A 19168-nucleotide genomic window follows, 5' to 3' on the forward strand; every position below is an offset into this window, starting at 1 on the left:
ATTTTTATATGGGCAAGAAGTGGAAGGACAACCATGTTGCCATGAGGTCGACAGCTTCAGTAGAGCCTCTTGAGACATAATGACAGCCCATGGATACTAGTGAAGCGTAAGTACTTACTATAGGAGAAATGTGTGGCCAGACAAGTCATGATTAAATACTGCATACTTGCTGCTTAATCCGGGGGGGCCTGTAAAACTCTAAGTCGATACATCCCTAGTAGTGCAATTTAAAGTGTTGGGTCTCCAGAATACTGTACAAAAATAGTATGGGGCCTGGTGCAGTTGAACGGGTGCATACTGGCAAACTTCAGAATAATGTGCATTTAGTCTGCAGGAGCTTACGTTTAGGCTGAAGCAGGAAAAGGCTGCATGGCATGCATATGCGCTAAACTAGTAAAAACTAGTATGGGGCCTAGTACAGTTGGACGGGTAAGCATAATATACATGCTTGCAAGCTTGTTGCCTAAACGCATGCTTGACTAAACATGTTTTGCATAGATGTTGCATACATGTGGCATAAGCACATGTTTGGAAGAACGTGGATATCGGTGCACTTGAAGGAGTTGTGTCTCCAGAATAGCATGAATTGAGTCTGCAGGAGCTTAGTTTTGGGCTCCCTTTTCACACTTATGCTACTTGAAAGGTGCACATTTTGGCCGCAACCTTGATGAGATTTTGCAGCGACATGAAGCAGTGCCTGTGTAATCTTGATGCCTATGGACCTCAAGTCGCGCCAAGGTCAGGCTGGAGTGGTGCAGGGGCTGCTTTGAGGTCGCTGTGACTTGAAGACACATGGATGTGAAGGGTACTCATTGGAAATCATGGGGTGCGACTTTCAGTCCCAAGTTGCAGGACAGGTCGCACAGGTGTGGATGAGGCCTTAGGCTGTTGAAGCAGCATAGAGGCTGCATTGGATGCCTATGTACTTGGCTAAGCCTGACTATAACTAGTGTGGGCCCAGGTGCAGTGGAGCAGGTGCAGCATTCGTATACATGCTTGCACAGAACTCAAGCCTGCATAGGCACATTTTTGCAGAGGGCCCCGCCCAGTGGCTCCTGTGCTCAACAAGTGGACGGCTGGACGTGGCGGCGCGTTTGCGTGGACGCAGTTATCTTTTAAGCATATGTGTGTGTGTATAGACGTGCGGGCATAAGTTTGTACACATGTTGCATAGATATGTGTTTGCATGGATGCATGTTTGCATAAACACATCGTGCATAGACACATGTTTGGTTAGATACGTGTTGCGTAATATGTTGCATAAACGTTTCATAAACGCATGCTTGCTTATTCCATAAATGCATGTCTCCATGGGCATGTATTGCATAAGTGCGTGTTTGCATGGACCCGTGCTTTCATGTTTTGCCTAAACGCATATTTGCTTAAGCACATACCTACATGCCTTCACGAATGCATATTGCTTAAACACATGCTGGCATGGTTTCATTTTGTACTGCATACGTATATGCTTGGTTTGAACTGCATACATACGGGCTTAATTGCATTAAACTGTATATGTATGTTCTTATTTACATTCAATTATATGCATGTGTGCTTATTTGCCTAGGACTACATACATATCCGTTTTTTTTTTGCCCAGGACTATTATATAATTAAGAGCTCAATCCGCTGGGCATCCTTCTATTTCAGATAGGCTCGGTCAGCGGTGACCTCTCTACAAGAGGTAGCTTGCGGGGCCCATAATCGGGAAACACGCCTTCATGTGTTGGGTTGTTTCCAGCCTCATAAAAGATTTCTGTAATTGCAATGGAAAGTCCTCTGTTTTCTTTTTTTGAGACCATCCTTTGGGCTGGCCACAGTTTCTGAGGTTCACAAAGCTCCTAGCTCTGGTGTTGGAATTGCTAAAGACTCTGGGGGTGTCAATCTCAGTAACTTTGCTCAGTCGGTCCAGATTTTCCTTGGATATATTTTGTAGTAGGAAGCTGTATCTTGGTCGAAGCACATTCTTTATATACGGTCCTACTCCAGGTCTTGGTAAATGATCGTTCTCTGTCAGGGACTGGAAGATCCAGGCATTGGATTGCCGGAGGGCTCTCTTCAAAGGGTGTTATACAGCTAAAGATTGGTGGTTAATGGTTTGGAATCTAGAAAGGAGGGCTTGTTACACTGACAGTGAATCTTGCAGGGGGTCGCTCCTGGGACACTCCCAGTCCAGCGGGACCTAAAGGTCTTGAGTCCTGTATCTCAGCACTGTTGAGCCCCTGGAAGCCAGCTTTAGGGAACTTCAATTACAGGATGGTGGCTTCTTTGGTTGCTATAACTTCACTATGTGGAGTGTCCGAGTTGGTGGCTCTTTCATGCAAGGAGCTGTTTTTGGCCTCGCATCATGTTAAGGAGATGTTGCTTCCTCATCCATTTTTTCCCTAGAATGGTGTCTAATTTTCACTTGAATCAAGACAATGTTTTGCCTTCTTTTCTGATCCTCAGTTGGCAAGATCACTGAATACTCTAGAGGTAGTTCTGCCGTTCAGAATTACTTGATCTGTCAGTACAAGTCAGGAATCCTGGTTTGTGTTGTCAGTAAAGCCCAGGATGGGCAGGAGGCATCCAAGTTAACAATTTTAATTTTTGTATTCGCCAGTTAATTATTCAAGCCTATGGCTTGAAAGGTCCCCCACCCCTTTTGTTATACCTTAACTTTTCATTTGCACAAGAGAACAGAATTTCAACAGTTTTAACTTGTACCCCAACTCCGTGATAACCATCATCAGATCTGCAGCTGCAGAGGGTACGTTTTCTGAAATGGAAGACCTGAAATGGCTGTGCAGTTCTGCTCCGGTAGCTTGAGCCTACTAAGAAATCGGAAAGCAGAAAGCAGTCAGATCTGGTGTCACTATACGTTGTTTTAGGCTAGAGTACAGCTAACAAGTCTATTTTAATTTGATGTTAAATTCAGTCAGTAGATTGTGTGCACTTTTGGAACCAGAGGGACTGCAAAAAAAATCACAAGTAAATGTATTTTGTTTATTTCAGGTACTTGTATAGCACCATCAATTTACACAGTGCTTTACATGTACATTTACACCAGTCCCTGCCCTCAAGGAGCTTACAATCTAAGGTCCCTAACTCACATTTATACATACACATGCTAGGGCCAATTTAGACAGTACATGCTTGTTTATGTAAAAGTATTGCATAAGTTGATACATTTGTGTTGTATTTAAAGCGGAGCTCCACCCGAATTACTACTCTTATGCCTATAGGATTGTCTTGTGTAATTGCTGGATATCCCCCTTACCATGCTGCTGTCATCTTGTGTCTTTTTCGTTTTTAAAATTTCCTGGTCCTGGAGATTCCGGAAAGGGGCGGTGCGGCTGCGGATATGGGTGGGGCTTCAGCGGCAGGTCTGCGCTTCCTGTTGGCTGCACTGTCTCCTGGGATCGTACAATTTCCCAGGAGTCTGTGCGGCGCCCAGGCTCGAGTTCTTGCGCGAGGAAGGAATAGTTGCCATCACAATGGGGCAGGACTTCCCAAGACGCTGCCCGTTGTCATGGCAACCTGAGTGGTTTAATCGGCGCATGCCTGAGATCGGAGATTATACGGGTGGTGCATGCTGGGACATTAGCAGCACAGTGTCCCAGAAGACAATGCCTGTGGGCTTCATATGCCCACAGGCAAAATGGAAAATGTCAGGAGACGTTTTTATAAAGTCTTTAGAATACCGAAAAACGGCAGCAGGAGCATTAGAAAAAAAAGAAAAAAGTAAGTAAAAAAATTTGAAAACATACTCCTTGCAATTAACCCTAAAAAAAAAAAAAAAGGCGGTGGCACCCCGCTTTAATCTCAGAACTGAGTCGGATACTTAAATTTATGTGAAAAACTATACCCCATGGAAGTTGTACATTTTTCATCATATTTGAACAGGCCATTTAATGTCAAAAGATGTCTCCAAGAACCAAACATTCATTGTGGGATCTGTTGTCATAGTGTATGCATCTACACTCAGAAAGACATTGCTTTAATTTAACTGGGGCGTGTACAGTGGGCATTGCTTTAAATTTAATGGGGTGTTTGCCAGGGAAAAAAAAAAACCTTTGCTGGGCAAAAAACATTAGACAAAGACTACAGTTTGCTAATCAACATTTAGGTAAAAACTGGGCCTTCTGGAATAATGTGCTGTTAGCTGATTGTTTTACCACAGTAAAAGACCTAGTTGGCACAAAGTGGAACAGCCTTTCAGGAGAAAAACTAATATTAACTTTGAAACATGATCGGGAAAATGTTACGGGTTGTTGTTGCCTTGCTGCCTCATTACTTGGGCAGCTTGCAGTCATCGAGTAAACTATGAATTCTCCATCATATCCATAACTGTGGTTAATATGAATGTGAGGCCATCTGATTGAAAGTTGAAGTTGAACTGGATCTTTTAACAGTAATGATCCAAAGCACACAAACCTATCCACCAAGGAATGGTCCCGAAAGGGGAAATGAAGGGCTGTTGACTGGTCTAGTAAAATCTATTTTGAATACTGTTAAAATGTTCAGGTATTCAAAACAGGAAGTTCATGCAAGGAAGCCTACAAGTATCTTGCAACTGAAGAGTTTTTGCATGGAGGAGTGGTCAAAAATTTAAATAAATCAATGTCCCAATGAATTAATGTTGGAAAAGGTCATCAATTTCCAACAATTTGGGGTGTACAGGATTTTTTTTTTTACATGACTATATATTAACCATTACATTTTATATTTGATTTGAATGAATACCTTGCTGGTTTACCAAACTGGACTGCTCACACTACAGTATTACTATCTATAAAAAGGCAAGTACTACAAGAGTTTGTAGAAGTTAACACAGTCCTTCTTGGGAAATCCTCAGCTTCTGTACCACCTTTTTGGTTGCCCCACTGTGGTGACATCTTAATGCAGAAAATGCTGAACAGATTTATTGGGTCTTCCATGGCAGAGCTGTGCAGGGAAATTACAAGATCAGAGATCTCAGATCAAGTACAGTGGATGCATATGGAAGTGTCCCTGTGCCAGCCTTGCCAACCTGTACTTTACTCGGCATGCTTGCATTACAAGAGGTTCACAGCTAGCCAGCAAACCTTCACGGGAAAGGGGGATTGACGTGGCTGCTCAGAAAAGGATACACGCTGGCTTTCAGAATGAGAAATTCTTAATGAACAGTTTAGGCAAAACTCGGGTAAATTGCAGATTTATTTTCGTATAAATTATTAAAGTTCCTGGATTAAGTTTACTGACAATTATAGTGTCAAAGTAGAAAAGATTTCCCTACTGAAATATGAAAAATTTACAAAAAAGGCCACTTTCATAGCAAAAGTTAAAATGGTTAAAAACTTCCCTGTCAGTGAGATGGAGGACTGGGAAAGGTGCCCCTCAGATGTCTGTTACATGAACCTAACAGGCACTAGAAGTTGTGAAAGTTCTTTGAGCAGGGCCTAAACAGGGAGGGGGTTGTCTTGTTGGGAGCATAAAAAAGAATTTACTATAAACCTTACGGAAAGTTACTGCAACCTTGTGAGACACGTAACTGCTGTAACACGACAGAATTCATCATGGGGAAAAAGCACATGAATTGTTAAAATTTTAACTATTGTAAAAGGCTGTGACTGCTTTTGTGTTTTTGAATTGAAATCGTTTAGTCAAGGCTAAAAGCATAAATTAATTTTCAAAATATTTATATATATTTTTGTTTCAAATGTAATCTCCAGAAGTCTGAGGTTTAAAACTCTACTACTTCAGTTCTCAGCTACCCTTGTTTGTGAGGACCTGCTTTTTGACTTTTATAATACAGTCCTGGAGATGGACACAAATCTAAGTATTTCTTGAAGTCTTTACATTTTGTAGGAGGCCTTCAAAAAGGCAGCTATTTGTGTGGCTTATTTCTAATTTGTGCTTAAAATGGCTCTAGAGGTAATGTTTTTTTTTTTTTTTTTTTTTTCATTTTCTTTTTCCTTAATGCATTCTATTCATTCAGGAAAAAACCTCCTGCAAACATCTCCCCTCCAGCCTGCATGGTTTTGCAAAAGAGCAGCCCCAATCCTCCTCTTTTGGGGTCTCCAGCTGATTTGCTCTTCTTCTCAGAGTCCCCTCATGGCAAACTGCTTGTTATGTGTGGACTCAATCCTGAGCTGCATTGCGTGCATTTATTGACATATACAGTGCTGCTCAGGGCATCACTGCATAGCATTGGATCGAGATGGGGCACAGGTAAGCATTTAAGAGGGGCTGGGTGAGCTGACATTAAAAAGGCTCATTACCTTAATGCAGAGAATGCATGAAGATAAACAACCTTTTATCTTTACAACCACTTTAACCTTATTGAAATCACTTCTAAATAAACCATCATACATTTTCTATGTAATTTCTGTTGTGAAAGGTGGAAGTGTTTATAGAAAACCTCTTTCCTTTGTGGACTCCTTCTAGAAATACTAGTTTCCTGGCTGTTAGGTTGAACCTTTGACCTCCTGAGTCTTGAATCTGGTACAACTATGCTGACAGTAAAATCAGAAATGTTATTTTGCATACTACTTAATGTAATAACTCTATTGAATCAATTTAGTTGATTTACTAAAACTGGAGAGTGCAAAATGTGGTGCAGCTCTGCATAGAAACCAATCAACTTTCTTTTTTTTTTTTTTGTCAAAGCTTAATTAAACCAGCTGAAGTTAGATGCTGATTGTCTGCCATTCACAGCTGGGCCAGATTTTGTACCATCAAGTTTTAGTAGATCATATGTCAGCCATGCAGCAAACCTTTTTAGAATGTGCAAAATGGCAGCCTCCATATTCTTTTAGCAGAGGTTTCCTGTGAAGTGCAACCTTATGCTATCTGATACTCTCTCAAATCGAACTGGCCTGAACACTGGTCTTCAGACCATTTCTGAATGCCGTGGGTTCTTCTTTTTCTTCTCCATGCAGGGTATACCTTGCTGGTGATGTTCCCTAAGGGTAGCTTTTTTTTTTTTTTATAAAAAAAACAAAAAACTGTAGTTTGGCATAGATTTAGGCTTTCAGCCACCTTCTGACTTGAAACGGCATCAAATAGATTAGGTGATTTCACAGGGGTTATTTTATTGTCGGCGCTTTTGCATGCGTACAGCTACTAATGATAAACCACACTAATGACGGAGGAGGCAAATCATATTCCTGTCACACCATTAAACACTCTCGAGAGTGAGTTATATTTAAGTTATATTCCTTGTCAGTGAACACTCTTCAGTATGTACTGGCGAGTTACAACATAATCAAAATTTCCCTTTTCTTTTTATTAATCGTGTTTAGTTCCTTATATCTCTAACAGTGCTGTTCAGTCTAGCCTATGCTTTATATTCGCATGGCTTACAGATGTGTTCACAGGAGTAACTGTCTTCTAAAATCCTTATCTGTCTCCTAGCAATACAAGGCAAATCTGCTCACAACATTAATACTGAGCAAATTTACCAGGAGACAAGGGATTCTGTTTGTGTTGGGGAGTGCATTAGCAACAAGCCATGATTAACGCTGTTTATATACTGCTCTGCTGTATACCATTACAAGCAGTAGTCTTCTCAGCAAGCCGAAACATCTGTTTTCCTAGGTAGCGAAGAAATCATTGGCACTAGGGATGATCCTTCCCTTTGTCTGAAACATCTATTGTTGGATGAGGTCTGAAAATATTAAAGGCAGCATATATCAATATATTTATATATATATATATATATATATATCTACTATCGGTTTTTGGTACTACCTTTTTTCCCATTTTAATGTTTATTAAATCAAGCCAAGGAACCTTTTGGTAATATAGGGCATGACCCCCAGAGCACCAAAGAGGTGAAAAAATGCTGCAGCTTCTCACTTGACAACGCCTAGCTGTTATTTCACCCCATCCAACCTGCATTCTAATCACAGGCATGTTGGGGAAAAAAACCAGGTAGGATTAAAATGAAGTTACATAATATGCTTGTCATAGATTGTTGTGTGTGTAACTGTACTGATTTATGCCTTTGTCTCTAAGCTGCTGATGCAAAATGCAGTCAGTGCAGGTAGACTCAGTCACAAGTAATATCTAGGTCACATTAACTGCTGTATTATGGAATACCTGGAAAGCGTGTGGCTTTTCTGCACAGTATAGTGTTTAAATACACTGCTGCTTAAGCAGAACTGCCTTCTTTTTACTGGGTGTGTTAATACCCCATTGTTTTTATGCACAGAACCCTTTTTCTATACAGTATAATTGCAGTAAGCAGTGGGTGTAATATTTTTGTATTGAACAGCTGGCAGAAATACGGCAGCTGCATCAGTCAGGTAATTGTGCTGTTGTCCACAGTTCTGTTTTTGTTTGGTAATGTTTAACAGCGTTTCATGGATCATTGCTCTGGATTTTACCTCCTTAATGTTAAAACGGCATGATATTGCTTACCCCCACTAGTGTGTGTGTGTGTGTGTGTGTGTGTGTGTTAACTATGCAGATTGTGTGTGTTTTTTTTGTTTTTTTTAATGTTCTAAACAACCAGTTGTTGGCAAGATTTCCTATTTGATGGTAATTTGTGACTTATTAAATGTGAGCTTTGGAAACTTAAGGCAGGGCTTTCAATTTGTCAGATAAGTCTTCATTCAGCTTGGCATGTATATTCTGAAAAGTAACTTGCCTAAACAAAACGTTCTCGTTCATATGACTACCAATGACTTTCTCAAAAGTTTTAAAGATTTTCTGAGGTACAATAGTTAAACCAGTGGTGGTCATATTGAAGATGCCTAATAAGGTCCCTTTTGTAAATTAAAATTACTTCAATGTTTGATTTCCTTTTAAACCTAGACATCGTGTTGACCATTGTAAAACTCTTAACACCTCCATGGAAATAAAAGTGTAATTTTTAGGTCAATTGTAGTGCGTCGGCAGCTCATTCAAGTAAATGGGATGCTCTAACTCAAGATTTGTTAATGAGGGACATAAATCATGTTAATGTACCAGAACATATATGCCCTAGATGGGAAATATATTCACCTAGGAGCTATATTTGCCAGTGTACTGGAGTCTTCCGTGATGAATTCTGTTGCCTGGAATCCAAGCATCTAGATCTTTCAGATTTGCCAAAATCTTGGATTTTGGCCCACTCTGGTTGAGCAGCCGAGGCTTATGTGTGGGTACCTTAAAGCACACCTGCCATGTCTAATTGGCAATAGGAACACATTGGTACTTGGTGCATATTCTTGAGTGCCACAGAAGCCCAAAATCCTGTCGCACTATGATGTGTAAATTTGAACACTTTGTATTGTCAAAGGTATTAAGACAATATATCCTAGTAATGGGTAAGCAAGAAAGCACTTTGCATTATTTGTTCTATTTTTTGGTAACTTGGTGAATTGCGACAGCTGCCTCTTTTTGCCTTATGGTAGAAATGTTAATAATCGCCAGGTAGGGGGACTTGAAGCCACTGTCCCCTAATGTCTTCCGTGAGGCTGGCACTGTTGGGAAACCATATCCTAAATATATTTGGTCCTTTGTAGGCAGGTCAAAATATTGAGCACACTGTAGCATGCAATCCATGACATAAATTTCGTATACATCACAAAGCATCCTTACCCACAGCACAATTTCCCACGGCCACCCCAACTTATGTTCACCTTAGTGCATCAGTCAGCAGCCCTGTCACATTTTGAACCTGTAGGCCTTCCTTTTATCATGGTTATGCACCACCTATTTTTCTTGCATCACTTTTTTCTCATTCTACTCTAGCTACCCATTCTACTGTTCATGGCTGTAGCACTGAATGATGCCGGAATACAGTGTTCTTGCCCTTGCACTCACAGTTGATCTGTAAATTTACCGGAGAAAACAATACTACAACCACAATGTAATTCTTGAGGACGCTCATAGAATGAAGGCCCAGTTTGTCTACCCTTACATAATCACTGCTTTTTTTAAATTTGGTGAACCATTGTCCCCCCCCCCCCCCCCCGCTCAAATTAAACATAACTTTCAAATATGCAAACAAGTGTATGAACTGTCCTTTACAGAAGAAAGTAATTGGAGTTTATACAGGTCATAGAATGTGTTGTGAATTCTTTCCAAACAAATGTATTTGAAATAAAAACATGAGGGTCCTATTAATCTATATATTTGGCGGTTTTATGAGTGCTCTATATCTAGAAGACATAGCAAGCATCCTTATTATGTTTCTTTTTAAGGGGGCACCCTTTTTTTTTTTTTTTTTTTTTAAATGTGGTACAAACCTTAAAGCGGAAGTTCACACAAAAATTGAACCTCCTCTTTTTGGAACCCTCTCCGGTCTCATATTTGGCACCTTTCAGGGGGGAGGGGGGTGCAGATACCTGTCTAAGACAGGTATTTGCACCCCCTTCCGGGCATAGACTCCTGTGTTAGTCTACGTCTCTTCCCGTCCCACCTCACTGTCTGCTGGGACACACACGGGTCTCCGACACCACAGGGACCATTCTGGTCATGGTTCGGCCTCGGGAGCCGACATCGCTGGACCCTGGGACATATGAGTGTCCTTTTGAAAGTCAGCAGCTGCAGTATTTGTAGCTGCTGACTTTTAAAAAAAAATATATTTTGCGGAACTCCCACTTTAAAAGTGAATTATTCGTTAAGGGCTTTGTCAGGGGTGAATGTCCATTGATGTCAATGGTTTTTAACCACTTCCCGACCGGTGCACGCCGATGTGCGTCGGTAGAATGGCACGGGCAGGCATACTGGCGTACAGGTACATCCAGTTTTAAATGCCGCCCCACCATTGCGCCGCCGGCGGCATGCTCACATGCCGGTTCGGGACCACCGTGAGTCCGGTCGTGGGTCCTGCGGACTCGATCACCGCGGGCATACCCGCGATCATCTCACGGGGCGGCTGAACGAGGAGATGCCGTTGTAAACAGCATCTCCCCGTTCTGCCTAGCAACAAGTGACGCTGATCTCTGCTCCATGTGATTGGAGCAGAGATCAGTGTTCACTAAAACAAAGCCTAGCCCCCAAAGTTAGTAACACACCCCTAGTAACACTTAACCCCTACACTGCATTCCCTGGTTAACCCCTTCACTGCCAGTGTCATTTACACAGGAATCACTGAATTTGTATAGCAGTGATTGCTGTATAAATGACAATGGTCCCAAAAATGTGTAAAAAATGTCCAATGTGTCCGCCATAATGTCGCAGTAACAATAAAAATGGCTGATCGCCGCCATTACTAGTAAAAAAAAATAATGAGAAATTATTAATAAAAATGCCATAAAACTATCCCTATTTTGTAAATGCTATAACTTTTGCGCAAACCAATCAATAATCGCTTATTGCGATTTTTTACCAAAAATATGTAGAATACGTATCAGCCTAAACTGAGAGGAAAAAATGTTTTTATATATTTTTGGGGGATATTTATTATAAAAAAAAAGTAAAACCTTTCTAAATTGACGCTCTATTTTTGTTTATAGCGCAAAAAATAAAAAACGCAGGGGTGATCAAATACCACCAAAAGAAACGAACTCTATTTGTGGGAAAAAAAGGACGTCAATTTTGTTTGGGAGCCAAGTCACACGACCGCGCAATTGTCAGTTAAAGCGACGCAGTGCTGAATCGCAAAAAGTGGTCTGGTCTTAAGCCAGCAAAATGGTCCGGTCTGAAAGTGGTTAAATATGTATATCTTATAGTAACAGACATTTAAGACTGCAATAAAAATAAAAATAAAAAAGGATGGAAAGTGTGACCTAACACTGCGCTTTGTTTTTAGGCACCGTATGGAGTTGTAAAATGTTTTTTATTTTTACTTTTGCAATTTCAGTCATGTATTTTTGCATATTAGGACAGTATATAGGTGTTATCCAGACATCAATGCAGTAGCTAATATTAACAAAACCATAGCTTTTAAAACCATGTCAGCAGTGTCTATACTTCTGTTTGTTTATCTTGCAATAGTGTACATAGAGATCCTTTTATATGGTTCTTGGTATGAGAGTAGACATGTATTTTTGTTCATAATGGATTATTGATTGGCCTGACAGCAGCAGAAGCCCTGAGGTTGTCATCAATGGTACATACTCTTCCAATAGTGAATGCATCATTTCATGTGGCAAGTTGGGACTCTGAATTATAAACTGATAATTGTTTATCTTGCATTCATTGGTTGTGATGACATGGGATTTCTTTATTAGCATCAACAGATGCCTTGACCAAGTTGTAGATGAACCACTTTTTGTTTTGCATATATATTTGGAGAACATTATTAGCATTTTGGCTGTAAAATGCCCTCTGCAAATGTTACTGTTGTCTTGCATGGAAAAATTGGTGCCTCCTGAACTCAAAAAGTGTCTGTATTGCACATAGAGGCAAAATAGTCCACCTTAAATTTTTATAGTGCAGGTCAGAAAATGAAAACAACTAATTGGTATTGTTGACATTTTTTTTGAAAATATGGAGTGTTTCCTCTTGTTTGAGCTATGGTGTTAGTTGATAAACTATTCTATGTTCTTGAATGCTGGAACCCATTGGACAGGGAAAGAGTAATGGTAGGCTGATGAGGTCAACCATTTACTCACTGTTCTCCTTTCTTTTTCTTCTTTTTTTTTACAGCAATTTCATTTAATTGCGGCACATGTTATTGGCTCTCAGGCTCCTTCCACGTGGGGCGGATCTATTTAGTGGAGTCTGCCAGCTCAGCGGGGGATCACTGTTGAGCTCTGCTGAGCCAGCGGATGACGGGTCCGTATCTGCTCACTGAGCAGGGAGGGGCCTGTCAGAGCTCCACTGATTCCTATGGGCAAATCGGACAAAAAATGGACAGCACGTCTGTTTTCATCAGATCTCATCCGATCCCCCAGACGGATGGCTGAACATATCGCCATATGTCTGATTTTAGCAGATCGCATGGCAGACAGGTGTCAGCGGACACATCTCTGCTGACATCTGTCTGCCCATAGGAGTCGATGGATGACCCAGGCGGATCCGAGCGGGCTTGTAGTGTGAAAGGGGCCTTAGTTCTGCCTCTTATTGTACCTGTGTTGCTATGTAGGTCATTGCAAGTGGCTGATACTAAGTCAAATTCAGGTAGTAACCCTTTTTACAATAAAAAATAAATTGTAATGATTAATGAATATGGAGCTGCAATCATTTTCTGGCCTCTGGTGCTTCTGATGCTCTGAGTTATAGGTGAGTCTTCCCCATCCTCTCATACAGTACAGGACTACTGGTTCTGCATTGATGAAAACATCTGAGTCTGGGCCCCCCACTCAAGAGAAAAGTTTTCAGGCGACTGGTAGCACAGCACGGTGAAAGCCTGTCAGAGTGAAGAATAAGGCAAGTGTTACACCTTTAAAGTGGTAGTAAAGTCTGCTTGGTGATTGTTACCTTCAGGTAAGCCTATAATAAGGCTTACCAGTAGGTAAAATGAATATCTCCTAAAGGCACTGTTAAGGAGATATTCACACTGGATGCAGCTGGTGACGTCACCGACACATGCACTTTGAATGTCTGGCATACTGTGCTGGACCTTGAGAGCACCATGCTGGAACCGAGGGCATGCGTGTGAGTGACATCATCCTGACTCTGACTGTAGTCCACGAACCCGGGAGGAAGACCGGGAAAAGATGGAAACCTTATCAGTGGTGACAGTGCACCGCTGGAGAGCTTAGTTCTAAGGTAAGTATTTCATACTGTGCTAGTAAAAATTATGCAAGGCAATGGCATAATGTGCTAGCATGCATTGCATACTAGCACAATATGAAGTACTTACTTTAGAATGAAGCAATCCAGCAGTGCGTTGTCACCCCGCTGACAGGGCTTCCATCTTCCCCTGGTCTTCCTTCCGGGTTCGCTGACTGGTCCTGTGGATGGCTGAGCCGTGATTAGTTAACTCCTACATATGCATGCAGGAGTCGTGGTTTATGGCACAGAGTTCTGAAGGAACAGCACGGGCTTAAAGTGGAGTTGCCCCCCAAAAAATAAAACTACTTAAAATTCTTTAAAAAAATCAAAAAAAAATAATTGGCAAAAAAAATTTTTTTTACTCACCTCTAAATACCGGTTGCTAGGGGGTCCCTCGTAGTCTGCCTTCTTCATTGCCCGGGCTGGTGACATCACTTCCCCTCGCGCCGCACATTCACCTGGGACCTGTCACGTGTCCCAGGTGACTGTACGGCGTATCACGGCGCCCTGCGCCGCTCACGCATGCGCAGTGGGTGCCCGGCTGTGAAGCCACAGCCGGGTGCCCACAGTATGCATGACGGCGCCGCGAGCGGAGCGGGGAGCGAGGGGGGGGCTTCGTTCCCCCGCATCGCTGGAACCCGGGACAGGTAAGTGTCCGATTATTAAAAGCCAGCAGCTGCAGTATTTGTAGCTGCTGACTTTTAATTTTTTTTTTTTTAGGGGGTACCCCACTTTAAGAATGTTTGTTTTTTCTAGTAAGACCACATTTAGAAATGTGGCCTTTATACTAGCGAGCCTTACACTAAGTATACAGTATATTTAATGGAAATTTAATGAGTGACATTTCAGTACAGTGTTTTTTTTTTTTTTCACTGCAGTAGTGTTGTAATGCTGTGGTTCACATTGAAATTAGCCACACTAATATAAAAAAAAAAGGTACTGCATGAAGTACTTTTTTTTTTTTTTGTTCTTTTTTAGCTGACGGGATAGCCCCAACGCATCTATTGTGATGTAAGCTGGCCATACACTGATAGATTTGTTTCAGTCCACATGCTGAAACTAAAAAAAAATAACAGATTCTGACACCTGTGCTGTTGGCTCTGAGGGGCAATGTGCCTTTGTCAGCTGACAATGTTTTCATCTGGATCCTTTGGTTTCTCTTTGTTAAAGGATATCCTGTAGAAGGAGACCAAAAGGAAAATTTTGTCCAGTTAATTGGGAACTGACAAATTCGCATAGTGCGTGGCCAGGATTACTTTTAACAAATTATAATGGAGATGCATTGTCATTGCTTGTGATTACATACTATGCCATAGGTTATTACGGGTCTTGGTTATATCTGATTAGCAATTTTTAAATGTCACCTAATGTGACTTTCATAAGGACGACGCAGGAAGGGCCTACTCAATAAAACTGATTATGAGACATGAGTAACAGCACAGCTTAACCTGTATGGGTCCAGATTTACCAGTAATAAGATAAATAAGTAAATACGTTTGTTAAAGTAAAACTAGCTTCTGTGGCAGTGTTAAAACTGAAGTTTTTTCAAAATACTCAACTGAGCTTAAAGTGTTACTAAACCACAACAGTAAAATCTGTATATGCAGAATAGCATGCTTGTTATACACACTGTGAAAACTTAAGGGGTTAAACCTCTGCATTGTGTAAAAAAAGCTCTTTGATTCTGTATGCACAGATTCTCCCCCTCCTGCAGGGTCACTCTTGACAAGGCCAGATAAGACGCAGTGAGGGTAGTACTGCTGCACATGCTCAGTTTGTTCTCTCTTGCTGGAGAGAACATTTCCTTGTTTAAACTGAGCTTTTCGGGTCACATGGTATGACATCACACATTTGGGAGTGTATACAGATCCGAAATGACAACCCAGTCCTTACCCCCCCCCCCTCCTCCATGCCCAGTAACTGAAAAAGAACACAGTGGGTGGGACATCACATCTTGATTGATGGATGGATGATCCACCTTCCATAACAGCATGAGGGCACAGGCTGTAGTGGAAATCTCCTCCTACCTGAACATTCTATGCATTAAGATAAAAGCCGGCTGTGTGCAGCAGCCCCCCTAATACATACGAGAGCCCCATCTTTGTCCAGTGATGTTCACAAGTGTCTTGGCCATCTGGGACTCTCCCTCCTGATTGGCTTAGACACAGCAGTGGCGCCATTGGCCGCTGCTGCTGTCAAAGTAAGTCAGCCAATCAGGAGACAGAGGGGGTGAGGCCGAACCGCAGCTCTGTATCTGAATTTACACACAGAGCTGCAGCTTGGCTATGGTACCCCCATAGAAAGCTGCTTGATGTGGGGAGCACTCAACAGGAGGGAGGAGCCAGGAGCACAGAAGAGGCACCCAAGAAGAGGAGGATCAGGACTGCTCTGTGCAAATCTACTGCAAGAGAGCAAGTTCGTGTGACATGTTTGTTATTTTCATAGGAAAAAAAGACTTTACAATCACTTTAAAGTGGTAATAAACCTTAGACATGAAATGTGGACAAAGCATATCTCTCTATCGTGTGTACTGTCTCAAATTAAGAACACCAAGTGTAATAATTTCTGTCTGCTGCTTCGTTCCTCTGCTACCAACATGAATCCCTTCCGACACCAAGAGAAAAAAAAAAGGTAACGGGATAGACATCCAGCATATTGACAGCCCCAACTCTGTTACTGTGTGAAAAGGGGGGGGGGGGGGTGGGCTCCCTCCAATCTGCATTCAGAGCTCTCCTCACTGAGCTCTCCCCCCTTGTTTCTGACAGCTCAGACAAGCTTTATAAATTCTGGACTTTGAACAGATATAGAGAAGCGAAGACTGCAGATAAACATGGAACATATTAAGTAGGAGGATTTGTTTCATCACTGTGTATCGATTGAGGCTAATCGCTTCACTGGATATATGTAAGATTTTACTAACACTTAAGGACTCTTCTGCCATTGTTACTGAGATATCATCTTCGATGAACAGACCTAATGATTTTTTTTTTGTTTTCCTTATGCATTGCTTTGTTTTTGTTTGTATTTGCAGATGTCCACTATCTGTGGATTAGTTTTCATCTCTAGGTATGAGTGAGTTGAAATCATGTACTGTATATTGGAAGCATAAACAAGGTTGCCGTTATGTAAAAAATATTTTTTTTTTATAAAGGACATGTTGCAGTGCGACAAGTAATTCCACAATCCCTTTCTTCAGGTTATAGTAAAGTGTTTTTTTTTTTTTAGGTATCTTTGAAGGGGGCGGGGCCTTGTGTTTTTTTACACTGAATAATTGCTGTAGCAAAATCTTTGTTTAATGAATAAAGAATTTTTTTTTAGGCTGTTTATGGTCAATTAAAACACTATATTAATATTTTGGGTTCTCCCTTTTTTGTTTTCCTATAGTATCCTGATGGAAGTGGTTGTGGGCATACCTTTCTGAAGATCAGTCTTGAAGCTATGCTGAACAAGTAGCATAAGGCTGAGTACACAACTCCACAGCCAACGTTTCCTATACTGATTTAGTCTCCCTGCCTCATGTTCCATTGGTAATGGAACGAAGGAAACAGTTTGATATGGAACTACGTGAATCTGCTGCTAAGTCGAGTAAAAATGATGAAGATGACAGACCAACATGCTTCAGTTGTGTCATTTGTGGGAAAAGCTTTCCTTTCCAGAGCTCTCTTTCACAGCACATGCGAAAGCACACAGGTGAAAAGCCATATAAATGCCCGTACTGTGACCATAGAGCTGCCCAGAAAGGTAATCTGAAGATACACCTGCGAACACATAGGACTGGTACTCTTGGCCAGGTCCAGGATGTGGAAATGGGAGAGTCACATGGAGAACTTGGGGCTTCTGAAGGAATGGGTGTGTGTGCAAGCCCAACTAAAAGCACGTCTGCTTGCAACAAAATTCTTAATGGATCTTTGCAGTTAGACTCAGAGGCAGCAGATGATAACAAGCCTGGTGACTACCATTGCATGTTCTGTAAAAACAAGTATGATAGAAAAAAAGAGCTGGACCAGCATCTTCTACAAGTTCACAAGCCATATAAGTGCAGGTTCTGTAGTTACATGACTCTGCGAGAGGAGACGTTATTAAACCACATTGAGAAGGATCATATCACAACAGCAATCCCATTAAACAGGGATGGATTCGCAGAGAATGGGAAAAATGATCTTAATTCAGGGGAATTTCCTTGTGAAATCTGTGGTCAAGCTTTTGGTCAGGCTTGGTTTCTTAAAGCTCACATGAAGAAGCATAGAGGATCATTTGACCATGGTTGCCATATATGTGGCAGAAGATTTAAAGAGCCCTGGTTTTTGAAAAATCACATGAAATCTCATGGCCCCAAAACTGGGAACAAAAACAAACCCAAATCTGATACTGAACCAGTAGCCACTATTAATGATGTTGTTCAAGAGGAGACTATGATGACTGGCTTATGCCTCTATGAAGTTTGCGTGAAATGTGGAAACTTATTTACAAACTTAGAAAGTTTAAATGCACACAATTTAATCCACTGCAAAATGGAGGAAGGTTCTAGTGAAGACAAAACCACACAAAATACTGGTTTGCAAGATGTCAGTTCGGATGGACCAGGATCAAAACCATATTTCTTGGACTATCTGAAGCTACGGCCTTTAGAAGATACACTGAAATGCACAGACATGCATCAAGGAAAGAGAGTTCCTGAACTTGACCCAATCAATAGCTATCAAGCTTGGCAGCTGGCCACAAAGGGCAAAGTTGCTGAGCCTACAGAATATGTGAAATATTTGGGATGGGATGAAACCTTGGCAGATGCAGATGTGTGTTATGACCGAGATAAAGGCGAATACATTCTCGTCAATCAGGAGAAACGCAAACGGGAGCCGGAAGTTAACAACACCAGCAATCCAAAGAAACGGAGTTGCTCAAGTGGGGGTCGGCCAGAGAAAAGCAGCAGCGCTCAACTTGTTGAAAATGCTGTTGAAACACCTAATGAATTGGAATTTAGGCCACCTTCACGTCAGAGCCGCAGGTCTTCTCAGAACAAATCCACTGAATGCTTTGAATGTGGGAAAATATTTCGAACATATCACCAAATGGTGCTTCATTCAAGAGTCCATCGAAAGGAACGTAGAAGTTTGAGTGAAAGTGGTTCGGTTACTCACACTGACCGGTATGGATCAAATAGTGAAGGCGACTCTGCTAGTAGACCCAGCAGTCCTGACTCTGCTTCCGCTCCAGAAGACTCTTTGGCTTCTGGCATTGGAGATGAAGGGGCTGATGACAGCTTTGAAGAATCGGCTACACCATCACCAGGTTAGTGCACATAGCATACTTGTTTGCAGTCATTACATTCTAAATTAAACATACTCAAAAAGCAGGTATCGGTAATTGGTGTAAAGTATGTGTCTGTTAAAGAGAACATGTCCCAAGAAAACTGGCTACATTTTATTCACCCTTAACTCAAAGTATAGATAGTATATAATTGCCAATGCAGTCTTTAAATAACAAAACTGCTGTATTTATTCTATTTTATGTCTTGTAATTGATCTCACTGTTGGCTTCCTATAAAAATAGC

The 19168-nt window shown here is 41.4% G+C and overlaps 1 protein-coding gene across 8 annotated transcripts in view; it reads left to right on the forward strand.

Annotated features, from left to right (window-relative positions):
• Positions 1-19168, forward strand: part of ZNF516 (zinc finger protein 516) — a 147970-nt gene that overhangs the window by 89960 nt on the left and 38842 nt on the right. For all 8 annotated transcript variants that reach the window (XM_077492347.1, XM_077492351.1, XM_077492349.1 and 5 more), the window contains one exon: positions 17002-18906. In XM_077492347.1, coding sequence (XP_077348473.1) covers positions 17148-18906 — 1759 coding nt within the window. In that variant the 5' untranslated portion in view covers positions 17002-17147. The remainder of the gene's footprint in view (positions 1-17001; positions 18907-19168) is intronic.

This window comes from Lithobates pipiens, unplaced genomic scaffold (genome assembly GCF_037356315.1).
Source record: "Lithobates pipiens isolate NorthernLeopardFrog02 unplaced genomic scaffold, aLitPip1_a1.2 Scaffold_19, whole genome shotgun sequence".
Lineage (NCBI taxonomy): Eukaryota > Metazoa > Chordata > Amphibia > Anura > Ranidae > Lithobates > Lithobates pipiens.